Source organism: Cariama cristata, unplaced genomic scaffold (genome assembly GCF_000690535.1).
Source record: "Cariama cristata isolate BGI_N322 unplaced genomic scaffold, ASM69053v1 scaffold1414, whole genome shotgun sequence".
Classification (NCBI taxonomy): Eukaryota; Metazoa; Chordata; class Aves; order Cariamiformes; family Cariamidae; genus Cariama; species Cariama cristata.
Window position 1 is genome coordinate 1 of NW_009612184.1, and position 18,491 is coordinate 18,491.

General features: G+C 39.6%; 1 protein-coding gene across 1 annotated transcript in view; it reads left to right on the forward strand.

Annotated features, from left to right (window-relative positions):
* Nucleotides 1-262: 262 nt before the first annotated feature.
* Nucleotides 263-18,491, forward strand: part of CA10 (carbonic anhydrase X) — a 204,175-nt gene continuing 185,946 nt past the window's right edge. Inside the window, exon 1 of the mRNA XM_009698508.1 lies at nucleotides 263-554. Coding sequence (XP_009696810.1) covers nucleotides 494-554 — 61 coding nt within the window. The 5' untranslated portion in view covers nucleotides 263-493. The remainder of the gene's footprint in view (nucleotides 555-18,491) is intronic.

An 18,491-nucleotide genomic window follows, 5' to 3' on the forward strand; every position in this document is an offset into this window, starting at 1 on the left:
TGCGGGGAGGTGGGGGGGGGCGAATGCGTTGCAGCGGGAATTAATCTCTTTCCGCTCATTTTGTAGCAGCAGGAGAGGAAACCCCCTCCCTCCGCCGCCTCCCTGCCCCCGGCCATGCTGGCCCTGCCCCGCTGAGACGTGCGGAGTTTGGGGTTAACTTGCACCTGGCCGCCCTGGAATAGAGACTCTCCGGACTGGATCAGTTGGGGTTTGTTGTCTATGTCTTGTTGGGAAATCTGGTGGATTTTTTTCTCACTCGTGGAGGAAGAGCCTGGTGCTGGCAGTTGGCTTCTTGGTCTTTTTTGGAGGGCGAAGGAAGGGAAGGGATCTCGCTTGAGCCGTGCAGAGAGAGAGCTCGGACATGTGTTGTCAGCACATCTGGGGAATACAGTCTGCAAGTCCGAAAGGAAATTTGCTGGGATCGTTCAAACTGCCATATTGATCTTTGTTATTTTTTTTCGCCGAGGGATGCACTTGGCATGAGAATCGGAGGATGGAAATTGTTTGGGAGGTGCTTTTTCTTCTGCAAGCGAATTTCATCGTCTGCATTTCAGGTACGCAGCTAGCACAGAAAGGGCGGAGGGGGGGAGGAATACCGTACAGGGTTCCCAGGCTTCCTCTTAATAAGGGATGAGAGGTACAGTTAAACCCAAATCAAAATAGTAGTTGAAAAATATATGAATGATGTATTGTGAGGGGGTCATGACAGAAATCAATAAACATCAATATCCCTCCCCCAGTTCCAATACCTGTGTGGTAATTATGATACATTGGTTGCAATAAATAACCACAGTGTACTGATTAAGCAGATGCTTATAATTCCTAATGTACCTGGTTGTGGTAATTAATCACAACATTGCAGTAATCTCAGAATTTCGTAGCTCCTGAAGTTCTTAAACTCAACTGATCTGCAGATCTTAAAAGGTTTGTGGTTCATTGGCAGAGTTGTCATGTTCTGGTGCCACAGTTCAGGGTCTGCAAAAGGAGGAATAACATTGAAGAACGTGCCTCTGCTTTTAAAAGCAGCTTTACTGTAGCTATGCTCTGAAAATGAATTTTCTTTAAAAAAAAAAAAAAGCCCCATTCAAAGAACTCCTTGGTGGCTGGGATTCCAGCTTTAGGCTTCTTATTTTAAGCTTGCAAAGATCTCTCTCCCCTCCAGTATGTAGAAGTCAGGTAATTTCAGTTGTCACCAGAGCTTGTCCAATTAATGAATAGGCACGGCCGGGTGTCTAGCGTAAAGGATTGGAACAATTTATTCTTGGGGAAAACACTCCCTTCTACTGCAAAAGCCCTGGCTGCCTTGTTAATTTGTCATGTCAGTCATGCTGGAATAATTATGTTGCAGGAGGCAGGAGTGGGGACGTGGCCAGTTTTCTAGTTTGGGACACTTCAGGGAGCCCCACAGGGATCCAGGCTGCCTGCGTCTCCCGCTGTTCCATTTCTCTGCAGGCTGGTTCTGCCCTCGAGTCATTGCATAAGTCCAGAAATGGGAACGCAAGCAACACAGGCAAGGCACTGCTGGGGGGGGGAGGTCGGGGATCCTGGTGGACATCTCAGTGTCCAACCTGGAGGTGCTTAGGGAGAGGGAGCTCCAAAGCTCCCTTGGGACCATGCAGAGATTGGCCTGGGCCATCTCCCAGCTGCAGCCCCCAGCCAGCAGTGCCTGCAGCATCTCACCCTGGCAGTGCCTGGCCCTGCTGCGCTTTCTGCAGCACCTCCTGACCGATCCACCCTTACAGCCCTTGGTCTGGGCATGCTTACATTGACATTTGGGGTGGCAGCATCTATGTTAATTTGTATTGCCTGCATCTGCCCCAAAACTTTTTTATTTCTGAGCAAATCAGGTTGCTATCAGCCCATGGGGTACATCAGCCCTTCTTTATCCCTACAGACTGGCACCATCTGCTACCAGGCACTCGGGTGACACTGGCAGCACCCCAGGCTGACCTTCCACTTGTGCCCATTGGTACCATCAGAATAATTCACTCCCTCGCTCTTTACAACAGCAAAGCCTGCTGCCTCTTGTCATTTAAATCTCACACTTATCTATTTAGCTCAGCGTGATACGCCACCTGTCCAATTCTCTTCAAATTAGGCACTTCTTAAAGTACTGCAGTGAGAATGGAAAAATGAAGCTCGTGGCTTTTGTGGCCATTCTGACAGTAATATCCTGAGACAGAAAGAAGCTGTCCCATTCTGTGCAGGTCCTTCTGCCACACGTTTAGCTGCCAGTGTTTCCTTATCTCCCCACCTCCTTTCCTCATCTTCAGACATGGGAACCCAGGCTTCTGAAACAGATAGTGGGATTAGTCCTGCAGGGGCTTTTGTCGCTCTCCATCTCCCTCTAGCACTAAGAACAGGCTGATACCCATTTCCGTTTTCTTTTTCTCTTTTTTTGTATTTTTTGGGGGGAATAAGATGAATAAGTGGATGGTGGGATGCTTTTGCTGCATGGTTAAAGCTGTGTGTATGCTTTAGCCTTTCTTTTTTCTTTTTTTTTTTTTTCTTCCCGGTTATTTTTCTTTTTTTTTTTTTTCAGGAATCTTAGTATTTGTCATCTTGGTAAAAAGGATTAAGATCTGTAGATATCTGACTGGCACTAATGCTTTGTATCGTTCATCTGTCATCCTTTTTACACTATGTTTTGTAGCATATTATCTAGCTGGGATGTCTGGATAACAGTTTAAGTAAGAGAAAGTGTAATGAAGCATGTTAAGGTTCGCCCCAACACTGGATTCCAGAAACTGTGTATTTTTAGCACTTCAGTACTCGTCATTCATTCAACAATGTCACTTAAAAAACCCACTAGTTGAGCACACTGCTGCAAATTACAGGAATGTTAATTAAGGAATATGGTAGTAGCATTTTTTCTTTTTTTTTTCTTTCTTATTAAGTCAGTTGTTTCAGCAGTGAAGACAGAAGACTGGTCTTCTGTGCATGGAACTGACCTCAGCATTAGCAAATGCTTGATTTGGTGTCTGTTTAAACCTGCGATGGCCTGCCTGCTAATTCCAGTGGTTATTTGGATTAGGGTCTGTTAAGGGCTGCTGTTCAAAGAGATGATGTCAGTCACTGAATTGAATAGACTAGTAAGTTAGTTTATTGTTATTAGTAAACTTATTTCTTAAACATAGGTTCAATGTTATTAAACATTGTCTTTTGCTTTATATTTACATGATGTTTAAATATAAATTATGCTGAATGTAGCACTTATGCTGTGTTTCTTATTTAAAATAAATAATGAAGTTATACAATTGGCTTTTTAGTGTCTCTCATGCGTGAATTTTTGTGAGACTTAGTATGTGGAAAGTAATTTCATCTATTAAAAAGAGGCATATATATTTTAAAAATATTTTAAATCTAACATAGTTTTCGTCAGTCAGTTACCTGTGTGTATGATAGGTTGCTGGTTTGGAAGAAATGATACTGAGATTTAGGAATATATATTTTTTTAATTACTGGCCCTTGTGTTTGGGAAATAATTTATCTGTGAGCTTCATAAACTGAATATTTTTGTTTTCTTTGCGTACTGAATTAAGCCTTTTGCCACTTGAAATTGCTTGTTTGAAAGGAGAATCTAGTTTCTTTGTGCAGATGCAAATGAGAAATAAGAACAGATTGAAGGACCATGAAAACAATTTCTATCCTTTAGAAAGAAATGAAAGCTTTCTCTTTCCTTCGAAGTCATGATGCATATTTATTCCTTTTGAGTTGTAGTCTCTGAGGAAAAATAGTCATGATTTGTATTACGACTTTCCAGGTTTTGTTCCTTTTAATGATACTACAGCATAGAATGAACACAGGGTAGTTGAAGTGAAGATGTCCTGTAGCTAGAATGATGAAATAAGACCTCTCTGGTTGTTGTTCCTTTGAAGATGCAGATAATCATGGCACAGGGATTATACTGTTTATATAGAAAAAGGATAATAGTTGTTGGTATGATGTCCAAAATTTCCTTCCTGGGTAATAATACCACCAAAGATTAATTAGCATCAGTGGTCTCAGGTGAGAGTTGTTGATCCCATAATGGCTGCCACCTTTGCTTGCGTAGTCATTTGTATAAACCATGAGTGATTTTTCTGTGATTCTAGATACTAACAATCAATTTCAAGAGAAAAACCAGGATGCTCTTTTCAAACCCTTGCAGGATACTTCATTTAAATAAGAAAATGCTGCTGTCATGGGCATTGATTAAGAAGGTTTCTGTGTACATTTTCTGTTAATCCATCAAAAAAATGATATATAAACCCTGCATGTTCAACATCTTTGTGGCTTCCTATGAATTGATATATTACCTTTTATTGTTTTGAGCTGCGGGAACTAATATGGATGAAATTTATGCGATCCCTACAGCTCTCTTATTATTTGGAAGTATTTTCATCCTTTGCCATGGTCCTCAAGTCACATTGAGGCAGATCCCTTTTATGATGTAACTCCTTTGGCCTGTTTGGCAGCACACAGGGGTCGTAAATCATGTATTGTGAACAACTAAGATGGTATGAAAAACGTCCTGTGTATCAAGGAATTCCACTGTGCATTGAGCATCTGATGTAGCGTCTCCTGCCATTGAGGGCTAGGGGTGTATTTGGAGCACAGTTGCACTTCATTTTCTGTCTTGCTGCTTCTGCAGTCTCTGAGCTCTTACTATCTGGCATAGCACAGAGTTGTCCTATAGGAACTCTAAATTATGCCAGGGCTTGAATTATCTGTTGAATGATGGTCTGTAAGGTCTGATAACTCTTCTCCTTAGCATTGTACAACCTGGGATAATTCAAGCTACAGTAGTCTTGCAGAAAAGAAGAGTATCAAGGCTCTTACGTCCATTAGTAACTAACAGTGAATGGTTCATTGTTGTGTTTGGATTAAAATGTTGACGCTAAGTTAATTGTTCTCAAGTATTGTCACAGAAATAGCTTTTTCTGGCACTTAAGTGAGAAATATAATATCCAAGGGGAAGGAGTTATTCATAGCACGGATGTCTGTATATGAAAGTAATCACTAGGCATATAGGAAGGTATAACGTGCAGCCTGGTGCATCTGGTAACTGAGCTTTTGGCATCCAATCCATTATAGTATTCTTTCCTGCTTTGTCCCATCTCCACAGCTTCGTGTGTGTGGGCAAACCTTCATGCCTGCATGGAGTTTGTTGATGTTACTGAAAATCCACGTGGATTCAATCCTCCTGCTCGCGTTCAAACACAGGATGGAGGCCATATGTTGGATCCAAAGACTCTCAGTTTCTTAGCACTTGAATGCTTTCTCACTTCAGAGATGTTGCTGCCTTTTCAAAAGGTGTGAAGATGTTTCTGCTTTAAAATTCTATGGAAATAGCCTTGTAGTCTCCTATAAATGTCTGCTTTACTTTATTTTTTTTGTGTCCTGTATTTTTCGTCATTCTATTTTTATTGTTAGTTTTACAGCTCAAGCGTGACCAGATAGGCGCTAAAGTGCCAACACCACACACATATTTTTAGCTTATGGAAAGGTAGTAGAAGGGAACGCTTATGAATAGTTTTGCAGATATTATGCTGAGCTATTTTCCATCCCATAAACTGACAGAAAGAAACGGGTAATCGCTGCTATTCTTTTCCATATCTCAGTGATGAAGATGCCACATTTTCAAAGGGACCTTTTCACCTTGCTGTCTTGCCTCATTGTTAGCACAATTGAACAGATACCAACCCTCCAAGATAAAATTATTAAAAACAGGAATAAAACACCAACTAAAATAAGCACTCTCAATTTGAGGGGTATTCTTTAAGGCTTTATGATACAACTAATGTTGCAGAGAAGTTTAGCCCTTGGTATTCTTGAAAGGTTTCAGTTTTTAAATCTACAACAGCTAGATTTTCAATTCAGCAAGAATTGAAATGGCTTTCTGTTTGCATTATGAATATCTTTGTATACCAATGAAGGATTTCCTGCTTACCCTAAAAAGCTGGTTTGCTTATTTGTTGCTATTGATCAAAGTATTGCTTGTTTTCTTCGTTGAAAAGTTGTAAGTTAGCTGAGGAGGGAGCTGCTGTTTTCGTTGTTACCAACTGTTTATGGCTAAACTTAACGTGACAAAGACCAAAGTGGATGATTGGACCATCTGGGCTGTTAATAGAAGACTATATAAAACTGTTTTATCATTATCTCATTACCAGCTCAAGCAGCAGAGAAAACTAGATGACGGTTAGTTATGGACAACACTGAAATACTGTGATAAGTATTTTGTTCCTATCTTATTTTTAGCTTAACTATACATGATGTTGGAAGGGATAGAAAATGGGAATCAAATTTTAAATGACTTGTTTAGAGGCAACACTCTGTAGTGTGACTGCATTTCCATTGTAACGCCATCAGAAAGTGCAAAAGTGCCTGTCCATACAGTGAATATCAGTTAGCAAAAAAAATTCCATTGTGATAGATAAACTGAAACATTAATGGTAAATAAATTCAAAATAATTTTTTTAAAAAGGATCATAATCTAGCATTTAGGAGGATTTTCAGCCCACCCTGTTTAACTTCAATTCAAAGTAGTAGAATATTTTGTTGCTGGTTTAACCATGGATGATTAAAAAGCTGTCAAGGGTGTTTTAATGGAATTTCTTGAAGATAAAATAGCAAGTTATTATTGTCATAAAAGTTGAGGACTGAAACATTTTAAACCTACATTCTGTGTACTATAGTAGCCTTTCTGGTGATGTAGACAAGTACTGGGTGCCTTATAGACACATGGGTGGCCATAAGTGTAAACTTCTTATTTGTCAATATGGGAAACATTTTCATGCAGTGTTTAGCAGTTGACAGTAGAGGTAAGAAGTCATGAGGAAACCTATGTTTACACCCACCTTAAAAGACCTTGGAACTCTGAGAATGTTGTAAATTATATGCTTTAGTGCTAATGAGATTTGGGCCTTATAAATTGCAAAAACTTGAAGCTTCACAATGGGAAAAGTTGTAGATGGCAGGTCTCTATGCTCCTGTGGAGTACCAGTACAGCCTATCCAGGATTACAGCCCTGAAATATTTGATTTTCTTTTATTCATCATGAAAAATGGAAGGTGATCAGTTCCCACATACATAGTGTACTGAAAGCAATGGTCAGAACTAAAGAAAATGTTTTCATTGTTTGATGTATTTTTCCATATGAAAAGATTACTGGTTTAAATTTATGGATCTGCAACATTGTATTTCTTAGTAAAATTAGTATTAAACTTAAATATGCCACAGTTTTATCTTTTGTAATATTATTGCCAGAAAAACATCACAGCAACTGTAATTCACAAATAACTAATTAGAATGTACTTTGTAACAAGATAGTAAAGTAAGTATAGAGATAAGATAATATCCACAATGTTATCTGTTCATTTTGACATTCTTTCTTCCTCCCTTTATCATTAGTGCTTACCCTGATCAAGCTCAGAATAGCGTGTGTTTGAACAGAGTGAGTTGTGCACTGACTGGTCCAAAGTAGCTTCTAAGCACATGCATGGAGGAGGAAGCTAAGCAATGTTATCCTCTTTTTCCGCTCTAAATGTGTTGACATCTCTAGCTTTTGGAAGTAGCATTTGAGTAGATGGATTTAGAGGAAAACACGTTTTTTGAAAAATCATCTTCTTGTCAGTTTTGTGGGTTGTTTCCAATTTAAGTTCTTTCATACTGTTAACTACTACAGTGCCCTGTTCTGCTTCAAGAATAGTCATCAGAATGGAGTTTTTCTGTTTTGCCATGGGTAGAAAGACTAGAGCAGCAGGACTCCTACAGAATTTGCCTTATTAATGCTAAAAGAAGAAGATTATGAGTAGTACAGAAAGGTCTTTTGGTATGTGTGACTATGGAAAACTGCACTATTTCAAGTGATTTTGGAATGACCATGTCCTCCAGCAAACCCTGCCTGATAGCTGTACTCCCGGTAGGATGGTGGTTAGGTAACTGAAGGAGCGAATAAGGAAGGATTGCTACTGCCACAGCTAAATTTTGTTTGGCAAGGTGACATACTTGGGCCACTAGAAAGAGCATTATCTTGCATTTGCCATCATGGCAGAGAAAAGAAACTTTCTTTAGGAAAAAGGCAGTGCTGGAGATTTGTGCTTGCTGGCAGAAAAGGATCATAACACTTTAGTAGTGTCCCCTGAAAGTGAAATTTTATGGAGAATCAGTTATTTGTTCATACATAGGCGGAATGCTATACCATTTGCACCTGAGGTGTGTTACTCCCATGTGGGAAGCTGCAGTTATGGAAAGGAAGGACTGCAGCTGCTGGAAAGAAAAGGTGTTTGATTGACCCTATGCTCGTCCTAATCCTGCTGCTTGGGAGTGTGTGAACAGCTACTGACAGGAGGTTTCTCTGAATGGGATTGTACAGTCTGGATTTTTCTAAGGATGAAAGGTATGAATGAGAAGAGCTTTGTGTTATATTTCAGTCAGGAAGAAAAAAAAAAGGATGAATTTTGGTGGCAGAGCTTGGAACAGTTTGCAGGGAACATATAGTATTGGCCACACTTTGACAGATGGAGAATCTGAGGTAAAATATCACGTGAAAGGTCACCCAGCAGCAATTTAAGTAATTACAGCCCATTTTCACTCTAATTTCTGCATTGCAACACTAGGATAACTCTTACGTTATGACACTGAATCACCTCCCTGAGACAGTAAATCACCTCACTGAAGTGAGGGCGCACGAGGCCTCCATGGCGCCAGGGTCAGAGGGAAGGCAGTGACAGGCCCTGGGACAGGCGCGCAGGCTCTGCAGCCTCGCCCCCCACCCTCAGGGTCTGGCTGCTTCATCCATGTGAGCTCTGATCCTGCACAGCTCAGTAGCCTTGGGTCAGGCTGTGGAGAGAACTGTGAGAAACCATGTCTGATAGCTCAGTGGCTCTGAGCTGCCTTTAACCTTGGCCCCTTACCTGCTCTCAGCCTCGCGCTCTGCTGTTCCTCACCTCACCTCACCTCCCCTCACCACACCTCGCCTCGCTGACTGGACTAACCAGCTTGACTGCGGCCCTGCCTCCTTGCTGGAGACGTGTTTCCTCACCACAGACGTGCCTGGCAATGGCAGGAGGGTGCCTGACGTGCGTAGCTGTCCCTGCACCTGCTCCTCGTGTTGGTGGACTGAGAGGCTGTGCCCCACAGGAAGGTGACCACCCTTGTGGCCCTGCCTGCCCTTGCCAACTCCTAGAAATGTCTGAAAACGGTTTCTATGAGCTGCATGCTAACACTGCCTGTCGGCTTCTGACTGGAGGGGAGATGGCTGCAGCTGGGCACACTCAACGAATTCACGGGACGATGAAACTTGGCAGTCTGGCCCCAGGAAACATAAAATGACTGTTTTTAAACCTCTAGAACTTGAAGCCCAGCTGAACAGCGAGTTTCTGGTCATTTCTGCTCCCTTGCCTCTTGACTTTGTGCAGTTTGCTTCAGCTAGATTTAGCCTCAGTGTTTAAACTTGTGTGGCTTCCACAGAGCGAAGGGTCACAGGATGGGGCCTGGTGTGTCCTCTCAGAGGCTGGATCCTGCCTTCTCTCTTTGCCTGTGTATTACAAGGTATTTTTTCTCTTCATAGTAATAGCAGCGAAGTTATCATGAGGTAAAATTATGGTATATTTAAGAATTACATAAACTGGAGTTTAACTAAAGTTGGTTTCCAGGTTAATGTGATATTAAGGTAAAATTCAGACCCACACAAGGTTCCTCCATAAACGTGTTATTTAAATTCTGCTTAAATTATTAACATTCATTCAGTTGGCCTCTTTATGGTTTTATTGCAACTTTGAGTAACAAATAAGTTCCTCAAAATGCAGCACTTTGCCTGCCTCGTGTTTTGCATCCGCTTGGCACAGATGTAGGTGACAACAGAAAGTTAAGAGCACCAGAGGTTTTGGCCCTAAATTTTCTCTTTGAAATTTGCTCTCCCAGCAGACCAACAGGTTCCTTTACATACTGATGCAGTTGTTGGATATGCTGTGCACACATATATGAATTTATTTTGAGGAGTGAAATCCTCACCCCAGGGCATTTCACCCATGATGTCTGTAACTCCCACTTTTTATTTTCCAGTATATTTTCCACCAGGCTTCATCGTTTGCTTTTTTTGTGCTTCACATTCATATTTATAAGAGGTATCTTATTGTTATAGTATTTTTTTGTGTCTGTGGGAAAACAAAGTAATCTACAAGGACTCCACAGTCTCCTCTCATTTGCCCAGAAGATCCTGAGGGTACTATGTGGCAGTTAGTAATTGCAAGCGGGATTGAAAGTTATCTGCAGATGCATAATTTTTATCTTCAGTAGCCCCTCTGGCACTCTCTCCAAGTTGTTAACAATTCATCTTTGCCAGTCTGTAATTGTGCTTTTGCTCTAGAGTCAGGTATTTAGCTGACTGTGGAACAGGATGCAAAATACAGTAATAAATAATATGATTTATTTTTATTAGGTAGCATAAGTATGTTTTCATATTTGCGAGCTAAAAACTTAGTCATCCTATTTAGATTTTATTGTGATGCATTAATACACAGATTCAGCAAAATACCAAACTTAAAAGACATGTTTAAGTGTTTTGCTGTGTCTGAGTCTTAATATGTAATTGTATAAAACAACTCAGATTAAGGATGTGCTGAAGTATTTTGCTGAAGCAAGGAGTAGCAGTGGTATAGTACATCAATAATACTAATCTTTGGAAAAGCCCAGCTAAGATGAGCAGAAATTTTCATAACCTCTGATTAAATTATACATTGTAGAAAATAGGTTTTTATCCAGGTAAAAATCATATCAGTTCTCTGTGTGGTAAAGTGAAGATAGGGTCTTTTCTAGTATGACTAACATAGCAAGAGAAACTGTACAGTCAGAATTAAAGTAATCTGGATTGTAATTTGTTAATTCTCATTTTATGGATGCCCTAAATGAAACAGACACCATTTTTTCACAATAGTAAACAGATTTCCATAGGACTGCGGTACATAAAATCAAAAAACTAAAAAGTGAAATAACAAGAGATGCTTGGTAGTACACAATGATTTTCATATGTGAATTTCTGTTCCACTTTTTTTCCAGCACAGATTTTAATTTTATTTTAATCAGACCTCAAGTCCTGATATAAAGAGGACATCCTGTGTACAGGCCTGGGCTGTGGGGCTGCATGGCATGGCTGGTGGAGGGGCAGCGGCACAGCCGTGTTGTGTGATGAGGGAAGACCCACTCTACCAGGTGGTGCATACAATGGTGCTGGGGAAACTTCATGCCAACTTTGTGCGAGCAGCTGGCACAGTCTAGTTTGCATAAGCAGAGTTTAGTCAGACTGATACTCCTTGTGGGGATATATAAGAATAATTGAGGTTCTGTCTGTGCCTCTCTCTGGGACCAAAACAAGACAAACGTGTCCTCTCTACTGCTGAGAGAAGGTGGTAGCATATTCAGTATGTATCAGTAGGAAAATTCCTCACATTTTAAATGAGGTAAGGCTTCATATATGGTATTATGAATAAATTTATACCATGGGCAAGAAAATGTACATGAGTGTTGCACTATTTATAAAGGTGGCTGGACAAAGCTCTGCAATACATTTACATCATATTTATGTATTTGGGCTATATCTACCAAAGGGCACAGAACCTGCAAACTTTCTCCTTTCTTTCCTCCAGCTGTTGTCCTGCTTTGTCTGTACTTGATGCTTCACAAACAGCAGCAAGTAACTCTCATAACTCATGCTTGTAACTCTCCCGTTTTAGTTCCTTACTCTATGTAACTGAGACCTTTTAGTGCTCCTGAAAAAGAACTTGTGACTCAGATTTCAGACCACAGCAAATAACAGTTGACTTTGAGAGGTCTCCCTTTCAATGGCTTCCTTACTGATACCCTGATAACTGTTGTGGAAAACCAAATGATGAAATGTGTCTTATCACGTAATATCATCACATTAGTGGACACCTAAGAATTGATTCTAGTCACTGAATACTCCAGAACTTAAAATCTTTGAAATAGAGCATTCTTATGTATAAAAATAGAGTATATGACACAATACTGTTGCATTATTTTTAAAACACCTAAGTGTTTCTGATACAATTTTCACTGATATTATATAAACTGTACAGAAATAATCTCCTGGCATTTGCTTGGAATGACAGTCATCAATTCCTACACATTTATTTAAAATCTTATGTAGAAACAAAAAAGTATTTTTTTTTTACACAAGTTTGTTTTGGGTATTTTGCCAGGGGAAAAAAGCAAACTTTGCTAATATAGGCTGAAATAGAGTGTAAAATAAGATCTTCGAATCAGCTCTTACTTCAGAGAGATAGTGTGCAGTGGAATTACTTTGCCAAAAATGTTGACATTGAGTTTAGTTAAGTATTAAGCAGAGGTCTCTTGGTAAATAGTCCCATTAGAAACATACTGTGACCTCTGCTGCTGGGATTCAGGTATGTGAGAGAACCGTGCTTAGGAGCTTTACTAGTCATGTGGTCAGAATGATTTTCAATCACTTTGGTCATTGCTGGATTAAAATTGAGGCTGCAGAGATTAATGGTCTGTTGTTACTAATCCACTAAACCCCTGCTCCTAGGTCTTTTAAATTGACTGAACCTATAGATTGTTAAGTTACTGAGAGATATGGATTTGTAATGGTTTTAACTATCTTTCTTGGTGTTTGGTGTTAGCAGTATCCTATTATTTATTGCTCTTTGAGACATTGATCTTGGCTGTTCTCGAATGGAAGTGAACTTTATACTTTTTTTATTTGTACTATTCTATAGCACAGTAAAAGTGTGGCTCATTTTAAATGAATGTGGATGAAGAAAGCTTTACTATGTTTAGATATGAGTGAGCATTAGTAGAAGCTCAAATAAGAACAATAGAAATTAAATCTTGTTTTTACTTTGTTGTTACAAATGGTGGCCACTGTCCCTAACTGTGAAAATAGCCACTATCTCCACAGAAGATGCGGAAACATCATAGGAAAGTATGCTTTTGCATTTTAGCCGCATTTGCATTAATCTGCTTGGGAAGGGGGAATAAGCTGTATTTGTAATTTGTATAAATTAATAACCCATTAAAATAATAGAAAAATAATGCATGTCTGATTTGAAGGGTCAATATATAATAAAATTTTATGATTATTAAATTACTACAAATGTATTCTACATGTTTATACTAACATACAGCAAGGTGACATGGCTTTAACTTTGTAATTGACTTAAACTCTGCCAGGGAATTCTAGTGATTAAAATAAACCCTTTATTTCATGCAACTATCTCTGTTTCTGAACCCTGATGACTTGGCTTATTCTTTTGCCTTCTGGTTATCTCAGTAATAGTATGTCTTGATTAAGGACTGCAAGGAGCTTTTACATCTGCTCTTGTCACAAAGCTATGCAGGATAAAGTAGGCCAAAGATAACTCATCATGCAAACTATGGACCTGCAGTTATTTCTTTTCCTCCAGATTTAATATTGTATTCAAATAAAACTGGGACTATGGAAGTAAACCCCAAGCATTTAAATGGCTTTTTGGCAATTTCTGAAAGCTGTATTGAGGAAGAAGAAAATATCAATGTAAGACTGAAATGTATATGACTGGATGAAAAAGATGAAGTTATTGTGCTGCCAGCTATTAGGAAATGCAGACCTTACCCTATAGGAAAGCAGAGTTCACCATCTCAGTGAAAAAAAAACAGTGACAGTTACTGAGGTGAACAGATCAATGAGAATAGTTATGAAAAAGTGACCTTGAATATCAGAAATACCTTATACCAGCTAAACACAAGTTCTGTCCTCAGGTCATGTTCTATAGAAGACTAATTTGTGAGAGCTAGACACTAATTAAACTTGCAACATAAGGGAGTTAGTATTTGCAGCTTCATAGGCTCTGAAGCTTCAGCCTCATGTTGCAAGTGATTTAGACCTGGGTCTAAATTATAGGCCCATGGTAGGGTGGAAAACAGTACCCTGATCTTTAGCTAGCACTTAGGCCAGCCTCTGAGCAGTTCTTCCTACCTAGTCTGGTTCACACTGCAAACAAATGAAGCATTTGTTGAGTGGAGAGACACCAGGTAGTTTCTCTGTATCCCTGTTATGCGTTTGTGACAGCCTACTGAATGGCTTCACAGAGTTAAGTTGAATTGCCCTAGCTAGTAGCTGAAAATGTATTGTGCTGTCAGACTTAGCTTTCTCTGTTTAGACACTTTGGGGACCAGGGGCTTGACTGTCCACTGTGTAGCATCCAAAGTAGCTATTTATAACCTCATTGAATAAGTGAGAAGTACTACTCTATTAGAATGATAGCAGTTTTTACCCGCTTGGCTTGAGTGTAAACTAAGAAGCAGACAGATCCTGTATTTATGTAAATCCGCGTAACTCAAAAGATCTCTTCTAGGTTGTTAGAGAAAGGAGCTAGCCCAGAGCATGAGTACTGCAGGATCAGGTCTTGGGATGCATCATTTTGGTGAGTTTGGCTTTTGATCAGAAGTAGTATGCCCACTAGCTCTGTTAACTTGAATGTTTATTGCATGGTTCTAATCCAGCTTTAAGACTGACTTAAATACTTTAACAGTTGCAAAATAAACATGTAGTCTGCTCATTTTAGGGGATCTGTTTTTACAGCAATCATACACAGAGAACCCTATTATTGATGGTCCATTTTTTTAAAGCTTCTGCCATCTCTTGCACTCTTGGTATTGCTGTTTTTTTCTCAGTTGCTCTTAAAGGCAATATTAACAGATGGTATGCATTGCTCATTAAATCTGCATCTACACCTCTCCAAGGACTGCAAAGATGTTAGGAAACAGACCATGTTACTGCAATAAGCGCTTAGAAGCTTGGAACTTACTGTGCTATTCATGAGCAGTTTTCACTATCAGTGTGTTTTGAGTGCTATAGCAGTAGAGTTACAAATACATTGGTGAAATATTTCTGATTTAGCCAAGTCCGGGTATGTGCCACTTTCTCACAGATTGGGTAGAATCTCTGTGTTTCTTTCACGCTTGTGTATTTGCGCTTTACTGGTGTTATAGTCAACAGCTCTTCCGTTTTACTTAAATGTCTTAATGCTGGACATTAAACCTATGTATCTGTAACACAATTTCCCACCTGCATTTACATGCGTCACCTGAGGTAGCTTTGCTTTTCCTCGAGATCACTTTCTTTATAATGCTTAGCTCTTCTTTTTTTCCAGTCTGCAGTGATGACACTCTTTAAATAGATTAGACATATAGATGTTACTTTTAGGCTTTCTCAACTTGGACGTATCTTTGTCTGAAGAGGCAGCACTTTGATGTGCAAGTTGAAAGGATATTGTGCCAGTGTGGAATTCACTTCCCGTATGTTTCAAATTGGTGGTAATTGGAGAGATGCAGAAATCCAACTAGCAGATAAGAATTCTCATTTTGGCTTCTTTATTACTCTGATTTGGAACTGATGGGATCTGACTAGCAATCCCAAACTCATCAATATAGCCAGAAATAGGGTGCTCCCATCTTATTTCTCTTAAGCTACTCTTTTCTTTAGTAAAGTGTTGGATCAGAAAGGTTAAGTTGTTGTTGAGTCCATGGTTCATGGAAGGCTAGGATTTAGTTCACATTTCTTTCATAGTTGACCTATGTTAGGTATAAGAAGGCTAAAAAGGGGATAGTACGTTAAGTGGAAATGAGATCTACCCCTACCATTTGTACAGAAAGAAACACTTCAACCCTTCCGTGTTTGAGCTGGTCTAAATGGGCACAGAGAGGAGTGGACATTCAGTGATTTCTCCTAGTATTTTGTATTTGTGTTTACGATTTTCTGTTGGCTAGGGATATTTCGTGTTCTAAAAGCAAAGTCTAAATAAAAAGTGATTTTAAATAAATCAGTTTCAATAAAGGGCTACAAAAAGCTGTATAGGCACTCCTAAGAAGAAATTAAACTGTTTTGTATTAATTTACATTGTTTATTTGGAAGAGGCTAAAGTGAACCTAGTAAACCCAGTATAAATTTATTCAATACAATTGCACATTTTTTTCCTTGTGATTTACAAGAGGCAAATCTTACAGAGATTTGCAAAATGAAGGGGCCATCTAAAGTAGCATCAAGAAAATAAGAGATTTTTTAAGTTCCCAACTTAAGAAAATGAAAACATGGGACAATCGAGAGTGGGACAAAATGTTCTTTCATGTACAAGTAATAGAAGTGGTGTCCCTAAGCATGAAAATATGTCATTGTGTTATCAACATGCCAGTGATACTATATTCATCAGTAGCCCAGTAGGCCTGATCCTGATCCATAAAGGTGCAAGACAGTAAATTTATCAGCGGTCTATAATTTAAAGTGGTACGAATGAGAACTGAAGCTACTTCACTGAGTAACTGGAAGACTTAAGCTGGGCTTAATTCTTCTAGGAGTCTTGCTTCTGATCCCATTAAAACTACTGAAGGCTTCACCACTAACTTTCACTCTACCAAAATTGAACTGCAGGGACAGCAAGTGACTTTCACCTAAGATATTTCAAGGCTTAGGCAGTTTGAGGACATTCACTTTCTTTCCTGAGGATAATTTTCTTCTTCTCTTCACCCTGTGATTGCTTGCACCTATTCCTTAGTTCTGAGTTAGGAGAGAAGAAGGACAGGAGTAGCCCAGTAAGGGGGATAAAGAGTGTTTGGTTGTGAGGGGTGGAATAAGAAGAGTGGAGGAACAGATAAAAGAATGAGGATCTAGACTAAGAGGGAGGATGCTCGCAATGGAAAATAGTGCTGAGATTGGGTGCTTCGTAGTGCACTTAGCTAGAAACAAATGAGAACGAGTATTGATGACAGTCTATTTTCCTAACTGCATTTGGTTCTGGTCCTAAATAGATAGGAATCAGGGTGGTAGCTTCCATAGGAACAAGACAATCTTTTCGTCTGAAGAATCACAGAGACAGAGCTTGACTGTTCAAAATCAAATCTTGATTTCTTTTTTTTAACCCTGAACTTGGACCTCAGAAACTGTCAGAATCCTTGAAGACAAAATTGTTAATAACTTAAATGCTGAAGGTCTTCACTACGTGGCTATTGACCTTTGAGGAGTCTGACTGCTTACTGGGATTATTTCATTAGTATTTGCACATTGACTTCCTGCCAAAAAGTCAATCTGCTTTTCCTTTGCATGGTTTTGTTATTTTGAAGGTCTTCAGCTGTGGAATAAAATCCACTATGTAACAAAGAGCTGGCAGAGTTGGAAGCTTTCCAGTAAAAGCCTTCCCAGGTTAAACTCTGGTGATGCTTAGGTATTACAGGTGTTTTATGTGGCCTCCTTTCCCTTGTGCCTTACCTAACATAGCTGTTTGTGAAGAAGGCCAACAGTTAGTTTTAGTTCCCACTGCCCCAAGAGAATGTTCTCCTTGTTATTTACAGGATGGAATTTATACATAAATTGAACTTGGGACTTGGACTTTGCTTTCGTTCTTTTATCAGCCTCAAAACAGTTTTTTTTAAAGATGTTTATGATGAGCTTAATGATCCCTCTCATAGAGTTGATTAGTTATGATGTAAGTATCAGTATGGATCTCATATCATATTTAGGTGCGCAGCATTTCTGCATTATTGAAGACGCTTATACAAGCCATCTAAAATAACATGTAAATATCACAATGATCACAATATCACCATCTCTTCTTCCCCTAATTTCCTCCCCAAAAGGAGAGGAAGGTCAAAATGTCACCTGAAAAAGCTGGATGGAACTAGCAGCTTTCTATAGGCAGTTAAAGATGTCTGAACTATGAATGCCCTATTTATTGAGCCTACAGGGCTGTGATCAAATTTTTTATGATAGACAGAAATTGATGAGCCTGTCAAATACGTAGAGCCTGGAGGATGAAAGTATGTTTTATACCTTATCATTAGACTTTATCCTTTGGTATATTGGCAAGGCTTGCATTTCGCAAGGGATAGACTAAAGTAATTCTCATGTTCCAGTCCAGCGGAGTAAACAAACAGCTACATTCTGCAAATGTTGCAGATTCAGGATCAGTTTCAAGGAGAGCTCAATTAGAAGCATATCAAGGCAGCCTGGCCTGTCTCCCTGGGATAGGGCATGCATGACTGTATATATTCATCTAGTGCCTGACAGGACAGAGCTCTCCTCCTAATTGGAGCTTTTGGATGCTACTCCAAGCTAAATGATGTTACGCACAGTAGGTCAGCACAGCTCCACTGATCTTGCTAAATATACATCTGACTTGCAGTAGCTGTAGGCTGTCTCTTCCTAGAGATGAGAGCTGTGGGCCTTATTTTGCTCTGCAGGTAGTAAGAGAACTTGAAGCAAGCGTGAGAAGGCATTATTAATATTCTCAGTTATGCCCAGGTTAATACAGTGGAACCTCTGGCTCAGGAGATTCCTAAACCTCTAGCTATAATGACTGGGAGGTTTTAGATGAAGTATCTCTCTTTGCTGCCTATTTTTGTATTCTTTTTTCCAACACTTTGCTGCTGACTATTGCTGCAGATCAACAGTTCCCAAACTTGTTTGCCCCTGCGTCCAGACTACGGGATAACGCAGGATG